The sequence below is a fragment of the Psittacula echo genome, assembly GCF_963264785.1.
Source record: "Psittacula echo genome assembly, chromosome: 5".
Lineage (NCBI taxonomy): Eukaryota > Metazoa > Chordata > Aves > Psittaciformes > Psittacidae > Psittacula > Psittacula echo.
In genome coordinates, this window is record NC_137739.1 from 37,063,213 (window position 1) to 37,078,666 (window position 15,454).

General features: G+C 46.4%; 1 protein-coding gene across 1 annotated transcript in view; it reads right to left on the reverse strand.

The window, feature by feature from the left end:
• LSP1 (lymphocyte specific protein 1) overlaps nt 1-15,454 on the reverse strand; it is a 51,305-nt gene that overhangs the window by 7,099 nt on the left and 28,752 nt on the right. Inside the window, exons 3-10 of the mRNA XM_080617920.1 lie at nt 14,349-14,438; nt 11,085-11,280; nt 9,973-10,098; nt 6,768-6,811; nt 6,510-6,591; nt 6,004-6,144; nt 5,126-5,206; nt 4,096-4,210 (exon numbers count right to left, since the gene is read on the reverse strand). Of these exons, the coding sequence (XP_080474046.1) occupies nt 4,121-4,210; nt 5,126-5,206; nt 6,004-6,144; nt 6,510-6,591; nt 6,768-6,811; nt 9,973-10,098; nt 11,085-11,280; nt 14,349-14,438 (850 nt within the window). The 3' untranslated portion in view covers nt 4,096-4,120. The remainder of the gene's footprint in view (nt 1-4,095; nt 4,211-5,125; nt 5,207-6,003; nt 6,145-6,509; nt 6,592-6,767; nt 6,812-9,972; nt 10,099-11,084; nt 11,281-14,348; nt 14,439-15,454) is intronic.

Below are 15,454 nucleotides of genomic sequence, written 5' to 3' on the forward strand. Positions count from 1 at the left end.
TCAACAGGCCCACATCTCTGGAGGTTCTTAGATGGCACCAAGCAAGAGAACACCTATGACTAAGGTTTACTGCCCAGAACCGAGCATAAGGAAAAAATAAAATGAAATAAAACCCCTTCAAGCCAGCAGCCTCATGCTGTGGGTTTAAGGATTACTCTCCATGTGTATATAAACTTAAATGCATAACATACCACATCCACAAGTCATGAGCCAGGAAAACAAACATACACATGCACTTGTTCTAAAAAGAGGAAGCAACAACCACTGTATGCAATAGCACAGGGAAGAGAAGGGAGGCACACAGTGAAGAGGACAAATTGCCTGTAGGAAAAGCCCAATTTAGAGGAGAAGGAGGAGGAAATTTGAATTTATTTTGTTGTGTTTATTTAAGACCAAGATAAATTCGAGAAAGAGAAGCAGCTGTAGATAAGACAACATGAAGGAATCTGTTTCACTCCACATCTCCTCTACGGAATCTTAGAAACTCAACTCCAAGAAGATACGCGTCTCTAGCTTCACCACTGAGAGTGCACCCCACACCATTCACCAACAACAAGGTGGAAACTCATCCTTCCACCGCAGGCACAGACAAGGGACTCCATAAGATATCCATCCCGCTCTCACACAGCAATTCCCCTGCCTAAAAAGAAAGGACATCATCATTTGATGTCTGCCTTGCTCAGTCTACGAAATGGTAGTGCACAGAACAACAACTTTGTTGCAGTAATCAAGTTTTGCTATTTATTTGACCACACTTTTCAAAGTACAGCTGGGGATTAGTGTTTTCATGATAACCAACAAGAGCCTTTTTCAGCATGTACATATCCAACTATGTATTTAACAAGGTGCTGTTTTGAGGGGTTCTGTTAACCACACATAGTCTTGTTTTCAGAGGTAGCATCATGACAGTTGTGTACGTACTGATGCCTGATGTCCTGAGGAAAAGGGTATTTAAAACAAAATCCCCAACTCTGCCCATCCACAGGAGACAACTGTGCTTTCCTTCATTAGTTACTCTTTGCATCTCCATTGGCAGCAGGCTTATGACCATGAAAGCTGGAGATCAGCTATTTCTGTTTCACAAGGAACTCTCTCATATGCTGGGATGTTCCTACACAGCTAATATAGAATTGCTATGTTTAGTCCAAATAGGAAATTTGATACACAGCTCTTTACATTCTCTTCGTGTGCAGAGGATATGGAGCCGACCAAAAATTTCCCCAAGCCCAGCTGCAAACAGACTTAGAAACAAAACCAAGAGCCACTTTTTCTTCTTTGAAGTCTTCTAATTTTGTGATTATGCTATAGGAAGAGCTCAGTTATCAAACCTTCACTGAAGTTTTCACTTTGCTGGTCTTATTCTGGTTTGCAACCCCTTTCCTATTCCAAGAAAATAAAAGAGAAGGAAGAATAAACCAAGTGTCTAAATTTTGGACTTCAACATCCCAGTTTTCCAAGAAAAAGCTGAAAAGAGGTAGGCTGGAAATGCACCACTCATCATGAGTGGATCCCAGGTAAGCATCTGCAAGATAATTCAGCATGCTGCAAGAGAAGGCTATAGAGACAGCAGCAACACAAAATCAAAAAGAGTGCAGCATAAATCGTAGAATGCCTAATGCAGATAAAGATGACCTTACACACAGTGATAAAATGGCACTTTCGTGTAGCACAGCTAGATGGATGCCTATGCACGAGAGTCTGCATTTACAAGATCACAGCACCAGCATGAGGCAGAACAGCCAATACTGATTACCCTTGGGAGACTAAGTGAATCCAGACAGAGAAGATGGTTTCAGAACCAATTCTGCTTTAATCCACTTTGTCCTGCAGTGAGGACGACCACCCAGAACAAAACAGGGATTCTCACATAAGGCTTATGTTTTGCATCTGCTGGGCTTCCCACCAGGCTGCATCCACAATCCATCCCCACTGCATAGGGATGGAGACGGGCTAGTGAGGGGAGCAGCTCTCACAGTGGGAAGCAGAGCAAGGCAGATCTGCCTGCATGGGTTAGTCCTTTTGCCCCAAGAGCAAAGGGCAGGGGCATAAGGCAGGCATGGTGAGTCCTGCAGAGACAGACCCTGGCATGAGAGCATCACAGGAGAGAGAATAGATACCTGGAGACAAAAGATTTCCAGCAGCAGCTCTGCACTGGGACTTAATGCAGCAAATCCCAGCCCAAGTTGCCATGCTGAGCAAGGGAAGAAGAATGCCACTGGGCACAGAGTTTGGTTGTTTTTCAATGTCAAACTGCCTCAGGCAGCTGCTGAGAGCCCAAATTGCCACTTAGAGAAAACCTGCAGCCTGTTCAGAGATCTTGCAGCTCATAGAGACAGGCGAGGAGGAAAAACTGTACCTGTGCTCAAGCAACTAGAAAGCTGATAAGGTGGTGTTGAGTGAGTGACATGAGGATGAGGCAGAAGGGTTTGGGAGTGGAAAGGCAACCACAAAGGGATCTGGCAGGATGAACATAGTTAAAGGGGGTTGGAAAGGAGCTGGGACCTCACAGCACACGAAACAGCTAAAAACCCAAGAAATGAGCCAATACCCTTCAGCTGTTGCAGTCATTTTGCTATTCAGAGTCAAAAAACCTTACTTGTGAATGAGCCCATAGAGCAGCAGTGTTCTGCCATGGCTATTTGGAGTGCTGGGTGGATCCTAAAGGACATCCCATGACAGTCAATAGCCTTTCAAGAAAGGATGCTAGAAAAAGGGCAGAGCCAATGTCACTTGCCTTTGAACTGCTCTCAGGAGCTCAAGTAGGGCAAATAAAACCTGCCGACACCCTAGCAATGCCTATTCGCTATAAAGAACTGAAGCTCAGTAGGATCCCACTTGGTGCGTCAAAACAGACTTCAGGAAAAAGATTGATTAAAAAGAAGATCTTAAAATACGTTCCTGAAAGCCACAGGCAGAGAATCAAGTTGAGGATACAAGTCCTGTAGGCTCCTCCTTTACATCTAAAAGCATAGCTTTGACCTGACTTAGGTTTGTACTGCTGCCCATCTCAAAGTGGCATTTAAGAGACCTCCTGTTCTAAATGGGCACCACAAAAGGGGAAAAAGCCCTAAATAAATCAAACAACAAACAAAATGTGCTGCACTCAGAAGCCAACTTCTTGAAGGAAGGAAAAGGGGGAAGAAAAAAAAAAGGAACACAGCCCCCAGAAAAATTCAGAAACAAAAGGTGTTTTGTAGTAGACAGAGCTATTTATAAGCTTGGCTACAAAATAAAGCTTCTTTTTTATAGTAGGAAAAAAGAGAATGAGCTTGTTTTCACCCCCAACAACTTCCTCTCCTCTCACTGTGCCAGATGCTGCCCAGTTGGATCCAACTAGTTATCACATCCCTCTACAACATTCCTCCTTATTGCTGCAACCCTCTGCTATCATCCACTCAGGATAACACCAGGATATCTATTAACATAAACACAATATGAGCATGAGATCCAAAGACCATTTCAAGAGGGCACAGAAACAGCAACCCAGCTCTGCTTTCCCCCTTGCTGCACATCGGAGGACAATCCTTTCTGCTTTGTTGGTCTACCCAGCACAGCAGATGTCCATGTCCTCCCCACTACAACCCTATTATAGACTGGTTCTACGAGGTTACTGAAATCATTAAAAGTTCTTCCCCTGATTAATTCAGTAAATCTGGGAATTGGACCTCAGAAACATCTGAATTGCAGAACTATATCAGATCCCATGCTCAGCCAGAATGACCTTCAGCTATCTACTTATCCTTGCAACATAAGAGAGCATAAGAAAAGACAGCAGATAGAGACTGTTCCTTTGAACTAGCAAAGGCAAGCACATCTTTACCCAACCAGCAGTAGCTAAGGGACTTACTCTGCAGATTAACTCAGGTATCGAGCTTCCTAGCAGCATCAGAAAGTCAGAGACCAAAACAAACCCGTCCCGTGTACCCACTCCTTCCCAGCTCACAAAGTCAAGTGCTTCCCCAGAAGCAAGTCTCCAGCGGTTACCATACAGTACCTTCCAACTCACCCAAAGTGTAGCTGGCAGAAATAGCCCCAGTGCCCTGCCAGAACAGCACCAGGAGTCTGTAATGCAGTGCAAGGTCATACCCCACCTACCTGGTTAATGAGTTCTCCAGGCATGCTATTTCTCTGCAGCATCGTCTATCAACACCTTCTTGTACTGGCCATGGCCTGTTGCAATGAATTTATACTTTTTGCCAGAAGGAGTGGACTGAACAGGAGAGAAAGAAAGAGCCAAAGTCAACAATTTTCCTTCTCAAATAGACAGGCAAGATTAAGTAACTGAAGTCAGAGGAGCATGTGATATGGTTGTCTGTAATCCCACAGGACTTTGAGACAGCCTACTCTCTACTCCCTTCCTGCCCTTCCATGTAAACTCCTTGCACAGACCAACCACCACTTTTTATAGGCATAAGGTAACACAGCAAGCACAGGATGTGTATTAGCAAAGGGAAGATGCAATGCAAGGCATCACGAGGGAGGGCTCATCTAAAACCCAGACCTCCCAAACCACGGTTAATTTCACCCATGGAAAAAGCTAGTTGCATTTACCACATACTGGCAGCACACTGACCCAGGAACAGGCAAGACACTTTGATCTTCCTCTCCCAGCCTGGGGAGTTTGAACAGCAGCTGCTTGCTGCATTTTAAAAGGCATTCCCACAGACATACTGTAGGCACAAAACAGCAGATTCATCTGCAAGTGTTGACACTGTTTTAGATTCACTTCCACTTTATTTTGCATGGTTTTTTTTTTTACTCTCAAGATTAAAAGCTATAACAAGAACAAAGTAACTCACATATGCAGTTCAATTTGAGCCTAGAAGGCTGGGGCTTCCAACGCATGGGCCGAGAGCAACATGTTATTCAAGAGATCCCTCAGTATTATTAGTTATAAAATGGGTTTTGCCCCCATGTTCACTAGGGCTGAAGCAATAGTTGCTCACTGCTGGGACAAGCTTTTAAGGTAAGCAACGGCATTGATAGGTACTGCTTGTGTATCTATCAATGCAGTCGCATACCTACAGAACACCACCATCTCCTCAACACTTCCAGCCCAGTCAAGAGCTCTATTCTTTTTCACAACAGGTCAAGTACTTTCATACTCACACAGATGCTAACTCACCTTGGTATTGGTCTCCGGTTTGGGATTGCCCTTCTGTTCCCAAAGGCTTCTTTTACTCACAATGTCTCCAGCCACAATATCCTGAGAAAATTATGTTCTTATTAGTATTCTCTGCTAACACTGCTGAACATGCCTTTGTTCACATATCTTTCAAGCCCACATGTTTGACTTTCCTTTTATTTATAATATCACATCATCTGGCCTATGACAACTGCAGCTAAAACCCATGACTGAAAACTTCTTCCTATTCGCAGTATACCCTATGTTTTCCCCTCTCTCACTCTCTTCAACAAAAGCCTGGATCAGAGATCCAAGATGTTTATTTTCTTAAGTTCATTAAGTATTTAAGACATGTTAACATCAAGCCTTTTTTTACGTGGAAGGAATTTTGCTCACATAAATACAGATTTGCAACCAGTGTGTTACAGAATCAGCCTCACTCAAAATGACCATAAAGTGAAATTAAGAGAGCAATACATTATACTCTCTGCCTTTTTCAAGTTTACAAGATTTACCATCTTGGTACAAGATGCAACTTTGTACTCAACAACTGGAGCTCAGTCCTAGCCTGTGCAGAAGACATACACATTCTCCCCACCAGCTGATTTGATTTCTAGTTCTAAACAGAATCTCAACCAGCATCACAGAGGCTTTCCTAGGTGTGCTACCAAGGAACAATTTGGGATCCTAGCACAGGTGAAACAAACCTCTGAGGTATGAGGCCTTGCATCCTGAAGGAGAAAATTGGATCTCTGATATAGATTAACTTTAAAGCTGGTACCAACAACAACAAGCTAACACAAGCGTAATGCATATTGTGCCCAGAGGCCAGTCCCTCTTCCCCTACACAAGCAACACAAGTTGTGTAAGTGCCGTACCTTACAGGGCAAGGACTTCACGGCAGACTGAGCTGTGACCTCTCCAGTCTCCCAGAGGCTTTTTGTGCTGGCTACCATCATGCTCGTGGTGGGAAGGTCAAGAACGGGTTGTCGAACAGGTTTTGGAGCCTTTGTGGATGTCTGGAAAGTAAATGGAGAGAGATCACCATCAGGGAGCGTGTGCTTTCTTTCCCCACCCCTATTACTGGAGGTCCTCAGGGATGAGGGATTGTAAAAGACAACTTATAGGGTCTTGCTAGGTCCTGCCAGATGCTCCCACCCTTTAAGCAGGGAATATGCAGAAACTGGGATAGGGCAGCTCACCAAAGAAACCTACTTTATGCTGTGGAAGGAGACAGAGACAGGAGAAAGGGCTGCTCCCATTCAAGGTGAGACCATTCAGTTGTCACCCCCCAGATGATAAGACTAAGAGGCACAGTGGGAAATCAGGGCCTAGCAGAGAGGGCTCCTTGGAGACTGGGAACAGAGACAACACAGCAGCCCACCTCAATAGCCTGTGTGTACTGCTCCAGCCTGTCATCGATCTTCGACACAGGGAGGGGAGGCTGACTCTTCTTTATGCTGTTACTGGAAAGCAGAAGAGATGAGAGTGTTAAGGTGATCCCCCAGTGCTTCAAGGAAAGGGAGGACTTTGAGGGCCACAGGCAGCCTCTCACTCCTGCCCTACCCAAGAGGGGGACCCTCTAGCATGCTCCACTTGCAGGAAGGGACCTGCTTTACACTGAAATCAACCCTAGAAATACCTTTTCTTTATTGAGCGATTCAGCGACTCTGTTCTGTCCGTAATCTGAAGTGGGAGAGAAAAGACAAAGACATTACTTTTGTCTATGGATCTCAGATGGATGTAAGTCACCTCCACTGACCATTTCTCTGCTCTAATCCCTCACCCAGATTTTGTTAGAAGCACCTCACTCAATTCCATGTCCCCACACTGGTTGGAAGACACTGTCATCCCCTTTTCTTCTCCCTTCCAGGCAGGTGAGCAGAATCTCACACAGTTTTAGGTGCAAACCAACAACATGCAGCTTGACTGACAGCTGAAACAGCAACCAAGACCATTTTCTCTACTCCCTCTGCCCAAGGGCTAGGCATTTTTCTCAAACACTTGGTTTCCTAGACAGACACAACAGAGAAAGTAGCAAGTGTGGAAAGACAAGGGGGAAAAACTACAGGTACTGCCAGCTAAGTCTAGAAAAGTAGCCAAGCTTGAGAGCAGCACAAGTATGAGTTACATTGACTTACCCACACCAGAGAAGCACACAGGGCAAGTCAGCACATGAAGCTACCTGCAAAGCAGCCCTTTAGGTCAAGCCATCGGGAAAGGGAGTTTTGCATAAGAGGCCCCTGTGCAAGAACTCTTTGGCCGAAGCAAAGGAAGGCAAACACTTCCTAACCACCGAGTAAAGGAAAGCTGAAATGTTTTCAGCTACACTTCACAGCTTTTGCATGCCCCCCCCAAACAAGAATACAGTAAGAAAAATCACTTTCAAGTTAAGAGGGGGCTCTTTGTCATCATCACCTCCTACAGAGCCAAGGAGCAGCAACCAAGTAACAAGGAGCCTTCTCTCCCTGTATAACTGCTATCTGAGCCATGGGAAACATCACCTACCAAGTTAGCAGATAGAAAGTAGCACTAGGTGCTCATTTTAGGATGCTTTCAGAATGACACCGCTAAGTTTTACCTAAGCAGAAGACAAAACAGTGTCACAGAGAACATACATTTGACAGCTGTGCCCAAGAGCACAGGGCCCATTAGAGATGAGCACAACCATCAAACAGTGCAACCCTGGCTAATAGAGATGCACTAAGAAGAGTCACTCTGCAGAGTCCCAGCACAGCAGCATGACAGATATCCATCCCATCACCCAGCTTTTTCTGCTAGGCAGGCTGTCTGCCTGCTGCTAGGTTACTCCTTTGCTTGGTGCCATGAGAATTATGCATGTCTCTGAGCCATGAGTCCAGAGACTGGGTTGCTCATTCCTCTGGGACGTTGATGGGCAGGCTGGCACCTCATGGGACATAAGAGCATCCAAAAGGGGAATCTGGTAGATCCCTGCCTATGGCTCAGCTGTTCAACCACAAGTCAATGAGATATCAGTAGGAAGAAGCCTTGCCAATCCTGCCAACAGAGAGATGCTGTACAGGTGCAAACTACCCACAGGTGCTTCCAAAATGTCATATATGAGCATCAAGTTACATAGAAGGGTCTAGGAAATGCTGTAGGTGACAGTAGATCTCAGCACAACACTCTAGGTATGAACAAACTTTTCCCAAGCTATTTGGAGACCACCTCCCCATGCCCCATGGGTCAATTCCTTGCAGTGAGAGTCCTGAATTTCTCTGGTCCAAAGCACTTTCTGAAGGTCAGAAAAAAAAATCACTCAGCCAACCTTAAAACTCAGAATTGACAAGAAGCTTGGAACAAAAATGGGCTGGTACAGTGCTTCACCCCTGCCACCACGCATCTATTTCAGCCCCCAGGCCACACCAGCCCTCTGAACCCCGAAGACCTGCCTGCCTCAGATGAGTACCTGACCTCCACCACCCACAGCAAATGCTCTCATCCTTCTACTACAAGCAGTGTTTATGCTGAGCGATCCTGTGCCAAAACACCTCCTTGGTGGTCAACGTGTCTAATTCTTCGTGTTCACATAAAGCCCTCCTAGCTGGGGTGTAAAGATCCTCCTTCTGTTGGAAGGATCCCAAGCCCATATTTTTCCTGGACTACTTTACATGAGGCTTTGTGTACCGGTGAGCTCTGACATCACCATTATAAAACAGAGACTATATTTCTAAACCTTCCCCAGGGCTAATCCTAGCAGCAGCAGGCAAGCTAAGGGAACTATGTGTGTTTTGGGGTCGTAATGACAAAACTTTCAGCATATAAAAGGTGTTGGAAGTGTTTCCCACATTTCCCCACCAGTCCCACTCCAGGGATGCATTTTGACCACCCCACCCCACTTTTCAGACCTAACATTAGCACATGGCCTGCATCCAAACCCACCCCTTCTCTCTTTTTATTTGACTTTAAAAAGGCTTCTCCATAAAGAACAAGAATCTGATGGTTGTAGATGATGAAACCTCCTTCTTACAATCTGTTTACTTTTGCAAGAGGGAGTGCTCATACAATCACTCCCTCCAGCTAGGAAATTTGGACCAGGAAGCAAATAGCACAGATCTAAATGTAAGAAAGCAAAGATACCAACAGGAGATTAGCAGGCTACACAGGCTCCTCACTATTTCCCTCATTGATATAATCAACAAGCTTAGGGCTTACAAAGACAAAAAGCCATTCACCACAGAAATCACTTATCTGTATCTATTGTATTTAAAAGAACATACATAGAACTGAGGATTTGTAGTAAATGCAACAGAAGTCATGAGATGCAATTCAAGTGGCGTTAAAAATGGAAGCTTTGCAAGAGCATCAATGCAGAGAGATGTCATTGGGAAGGACTCTATGCTTCACAGATCCGGAATCCCAGCTTGTTTAAGAAACTTAAGTCATACTTTCTGATTTTATCCTAAGTAAGACTGGGAAATTCCACTGCTTTGGTTCTGGGGATTTTTTGGGGAAGGGAAATTTAGTTTTATGATTAAGTTCACATGTAGTTTATGACCAAACACACAAGCTGAAAGCACAGACATCTTTCTCAGTATTACAATATTCCCTGGAGTCCTCAGTGAACTTTAGATTTTTACGGTGATTGGCAAAGTATACACAGAGACAGTTATGTCTCCAACAGCCCAAGCAAGAGGAGAGGAGGTTAACAACCAAGGAAGATGAGGGAAACAGATCACATGATTTGTCCCAGCCTGTAGTGGGAGTGGGATATCATGATTCACACCCTACACTGCTGTAAGCCCTGGATCCTCTTTCCTCATCATTAGTTAGGTGCTCTATTGCGATAGCTGTCATGCCTCTAATGGGGCCCCAGGAACACACACCTTAGTGGAGCAGACTAAAGTGTGGTCAGGGCACAGCTCCTCCTCTTCCAGGCTAGCAGGGCTTGGGGCCTTCTGGCGTTTTTCTGGTGTCATTTCTTCTTCCTCATTTCTCCTTCTCTTCTTTTCCTGATTGCAGAAAATGAGCAAGCCAGAAAGTGAGCTGGTCAAACTGCTTACTATGCAACAAAAGTGACTTTTGCCCTGTCTCACAGGCTTCCTGCTTTACACTAAACAAGCACAGGAGCAAAGATACTTTAAGCTTACATTATCTAATTCTGAAGCATCCAGGAAGCAGTTCACGTGTCACATAGAGGGGGAAATCGGAGAAATTTTGCAGGTTCAGGGTTTCAAAATTATATGGAAAGAGGTCCTTGCATCGATCAGTAAAGATTTTCTACCACTATTCAGGATAGCAAAATGTGAATTTCTTTTTTAGAGGCCACAAGGAAACAGAGCAGCTGCCCTTAGAATGGAGGGCTAGAAAGAGCCACACAGTTCAAATGTCAAAAGCATACTAGCCTCAGCAAGTCAAAATCCATGAATTCATTTATAAACAACAAAAATATACTTGAAGCTCAGCCACCCTAATGGACTTGCACACCACTCAAGCTCCAGCTTTGTCTCTCTCACTAACCAGGAATTACACCTTCTCAGAAGAGCAAAAAAGAAAACCTCAGCTGGGAGCAATGCAGTATTTAACGATGCATCAAGACAAAGTGCTCCAAAGTTGCAACAAAGACTGGGGAGGGAAAAAACAAGTAGTAAAACTTAGATTTGAGTTCTGAAGAGCTACTCACTGCTCACAAAACTACAGGAGAAATAGTAGAATTTTGCTTCTTGATATTGCAGGGACATGACTAAACCGCCACACACTCTGGGCGCAAACACACCACCCTTGCAAGAGGCCAGAGGCTGCCTACACTGACCTCAAGAAGGCACATAGGCAAGAGTGACACTGGGCCCAGGTCTTGCCATGAAAGCATGTTTACTTGGGCTCAGCAGCCAATGGTGTCAACAGTAACAGTGAGCTGAGTTCTTAGAGAGCAGCGCCCAGCCACAGCTCTCCCACCGCTCCCCGGGGAGAGGAGAAGGTCAGCCCCTCCTGATCTCACCTCTTGCTCAGCTCTCTCCTCTTCTTCCTGCTCTTGGACCTGTTCTTCCTCCGGGCACAGTCTCTCTTCCTCCCCAGTAACCACATTCTCCTCCCGGATCTCCTCCGGGCTTTCCTGATCCAGCTGGATCTGCTCCAGTTTGACTTCAACTTCCCTCACACGACTGTCCTCCTCTTCATATGACTGTCGTGGAGATCTGGAGGTTGGGGAAAGGGGTCAAAGACACAAAATACATTTTTGTGAACCTACAGACACTATCAAGTGTGTCAGACCTCTAGAAATCTGGTTTTATCACTCCCCCAAGTTCACAACTTGATAAGCGTTTTACACCAGGGTCACAGTCACTTTATGGTCCAGTTCCAGGCCTCCAGATGTAACAGCAGTCACATCACACTCCCACACTCTGAATATCCAAGACTCAGCTCAGCTAAGAGCTGTGGCAGATCTGAAAGCATCTGCACCTTTGCACCCTCACCACAGACAAGACCCACAGGAAAACAGAGATCAGACCTCCACTCAGACCCCAGGCACAGAGGACACTACCACCATTGCATGGTGCTGGCTCAATTCTCTGCTGAGCTACAGCCTAAATATCAGGCAAACCAGCATGTTCAGTGGTCCCAATGCACAAACACAGACCTGACACTGCCCTGTCGGTTCCCAGCATCAATGCAACTTGGAGCACCAAACACAGCTTTTCTCTGCCTAAATTCAACTTCCATGTTAACAGAGCCTCTCACTGGAGAAGGATCCAACCAATGACCCATGAATATGATTCCCAAGATTCCCATTCTCTCCAGCTGAAACTAAACTGCAGGGCAAGGCTGTACAGCCATTCACATAGGGTTTGGGGTTTTTGCAAGGCACAGTGCTTCACAAGCAATGCTGTATCTACATCTGACCCCATGCCTCTGTTTTGCCCGCTGGAATAAATTACACCTCTGCTCACGCACTCATGTCATAGCCCAGAAAAAAACAAAGGAGTCCCAAAGCAGGATCTGTACAAGAAGATTCCTCCTGGCCTCCAAGATCCAGGAGCATGTTTAAGCAATGAGCTTTGCGAAAGCAGAGCAGCCCATGTCTTTGGTCACAGAGTCAACGGGAGCTCATAACCCCAGCGTTCTCACTGGCTCACAGCCATGCATCAAGGTGTTACTGCCATCTTACTTTCCCTGGCCAGAAAACAGCTTTCTCCTCCTACACATTTCTTGGAAAACCACCTGGCTTGTGACAGCAAGGCAGGAGAGCTGCTAGCAGGCAGCAGCCAAAGCATGAGGCTGACTCATCGCTTCTGCTCCACCAGCCAGCACCAAAACATCACAGAAAGTTCAAGCAAGGCTTTCCCACCCACCTCCCTGCTGCTGGGAAGGCAGCTCACAGGACAGCCCTCCTCACTGACCACATGGAGAAAAACACTGATGCATATGCTGGCTCGCTTGGCTTGCTACTAATCATCCTCCCATGACAGCGCAGGCACTGACAGCAAACAGGCTCCAAGTAACTAGCTACTCTTCAACGAGGATGTCAGCAATGCCTCCAAGCTGAAGCGCAAGCTCATATTGAAAACTAAGGCCAGCAGATATGGTGCAGTCTATAGAATGCCTTTCACACCACAGCAGTCTTATATGGGAGATGGCTAGTCTGACACAGCCCCCACATTCTTGCACACCACTGATAGCATGCATCTCCCTCCACAAAGCAGGAAACCAGAACCAAAAAGACAATTCACCTTCACACCAGTGCCCTCAGGGAATGCACAAGCTGGTTTAGTTCCATTCAACAGAGAATAACTGTCTCCACCTCATTTGTATCCATTCACCTGAGCACCCTTCAAATGAAAAAACAGGGTTTGCTCCATATTCAGTTAAGCAAGAGAGAACACAACTGGGAAACCCTGGCAAGAGGGCATCCCAAGTCAAACACAACCTACCTGTGCTCACACCACACAGGAAAATGAGCAAGGACAAAGCTGCTGAAGGGACTTTAAAGGCACAGCCACCCGCTGAGGAAGCAAGTCCAGAACTTGCAAGAAGCCTACTCCCAGCAAGCCCACAGGGTCTCAGCCCCTTCAGCTACCTCTCCTGACCAGCCTCTAGCTACAGGAGGGTTCTAGCTACAGCCACTGCCTTTAAAGTACCATCCCTCTCTGATGGGCTCCACCTGCCATAGATGCCACCTTTGCTGCTCAGCACCTTCCTGCCCCACTACAGAATAAATCACATGAAAATTCAAGGAGCAGTTTCTGTAGAGGATAGCACAACCCTCCCAGCTAATCTTCTTTTGAAGGCCAAAGAGGGAACAGCTGCCACCTTCCTCTCTGGACAAGCTCTTTGCAAGGGGGGTGGAAAAAAGGCAAGCATGCCGAAAAGCAGATGGGGCTGATTTCTAATTGTTCACACAGATGTGATAATCAACGTCATGGCAAGGTGCTTGAGCAATGCTTGTGGGTCAGGGCTGCAACGGTGCAGCTTACAGACTGCTTCAGCTACAGTGTTTGGAAAGAAGTAAGAAAGAGAGAAGCTCTATTTATTTGTTCAGCAGTAAATATTAATCTTAGGAATTTTTTGAGGCTTGGGAGTAAAGAAGAGGCTGTGTCATCACAGGAGAAAAATTCCCTATAAAATCAAGCTGCTAAGAGAGCTGAATCACAAGAGTTCACATGCAGGCAGATGGTGTCCAAGGGAAGTGGTTAAAGCAGGAGTTTGGTTCAGCTCCGCAAAAGGAGAGTCATGGAAGATGGAGACTGAACAGCCGGCACACAAGCACCTCTCAGGGCTCTTTGCTGCCTGTTTTCCCCTGCTGAAAGAGGAGCCGAGCACAAGGTGGGCTGGGGCCATAACACCCACTATGCTGACATGAGCCAGGAAGTAGCAATAACTTAGAGCTGATTTTTAGGCTGGCCTGGATTATGTTAGAGGCCGCTTCAGCCCCTGCAGCAGCTCAGGTGGCTTAAATCCACCATTGTCACTCCAAACCCAGGCGTCCTGGCAGGCTGCCACTGTTTGGAGTGCAAGGCTCCATCCAAACATCCCCAAAACCTGGGGCTGTCCATGAGCCTTGTTCCTCCATGTTAGCCCAAATGACAGGCAGAGAAGCATCCATCCCAGCAGCATGAGGCCCATCCTGCCCTGATGATGCTCCAGTCTCTGGCTTCATGCTTACGCATGTGAGGCTTGACCTGGGCTTGGTCACCCCTCCTCAGGGATGGTCCTTTTGCTGGGCATGTTGGATCCCCTCCCCTCAGTCTGGCTGTGTCCTACCCACCTCTGTTTGCGCTGCTCAAGCTTCTGAGACCAGTCACTGAACCCCTCATCCTCCTCCAGCTCCGAAGTCCCAGATGGCTTAAAGTCATAGCTGAAACACAGCAAGAAGGAAAATTAGGGTGAGAGATGCAAAAACCCCAAACCTGTCCTGAAAGAGCCCCAGCCTGATACCGTTCTTCTCTCCCTCCAGTTATTGCACCTTCTTTCCACTGGCTGCTCCCAAATTGCACTTGAAGCCTTACCCTCGATTACAGAAAAGACACATTTGCCATGTGCTTAGGAGACCCTTACACAAAGGTGGTTTCTTGGGGCAGCACTGCAAGATGGAGAGGTAGAAGGAGCAGTTCTATGTCTCCAGCAAGAGCACCCCACTGCCTGCCTGGACTCTGGGGCTGCACACAGGCAAGCAAAAGACAAGCAGCACATCAAAACCATAAAGTCAATGCACCATGGTTATTCTGCACCAGAAGTGGCCTTAGCTTGTTTGGACCAGTGGTGTTTCAAACGCAGTTGCCGCTTGTCATATGCTTGTACATAGGCCCATAGAAAAGACATGAGCAGGAGCCAGCCTGAACAGATTCCTGGATAAGGAAGGCATAAAGATCCAAAGACTAGGACACTGGCTCAAGTTCTGGATTGGATCTTCACGTTCCCCTACAACTCTGAGCCAGTCACGAGCACCTGCATGACCCTGGCTCCCCACCTCCGTATACCCTACTGCTGTATGGAGCTGCAGCCCTGGCAGGGCACACAGCTGCCAGCACCAGATGCAGGCTGCCAGAGCCCGGGGATTGTTGGGTTCTCCCTATTTTTTAACACGTGTTTGCAAGGAGACTTGCCTCCCAGGCAGAAGTCCTGGGGGAGCAGCCACATTGCAAGCATCGGCCTGAGGAGGTGGCTTCACAGATGTTTTTCAGATGCAGGGCAGTCACACTGCCTGGGAGTGGGAATTAGGAAGTGGGACTCACAGATCAATTTAAAACTCAGAGGTTCAAAATAAGTAACAAACATGAGTGAGCCTTTTCTTTGCCTTCCTGGGCTCTCAGGAGGTATCAAAAGATACTTAGCCTCCTAAGTGGGGCCTTTCTTTGAGTTTCGGGAGTCTCA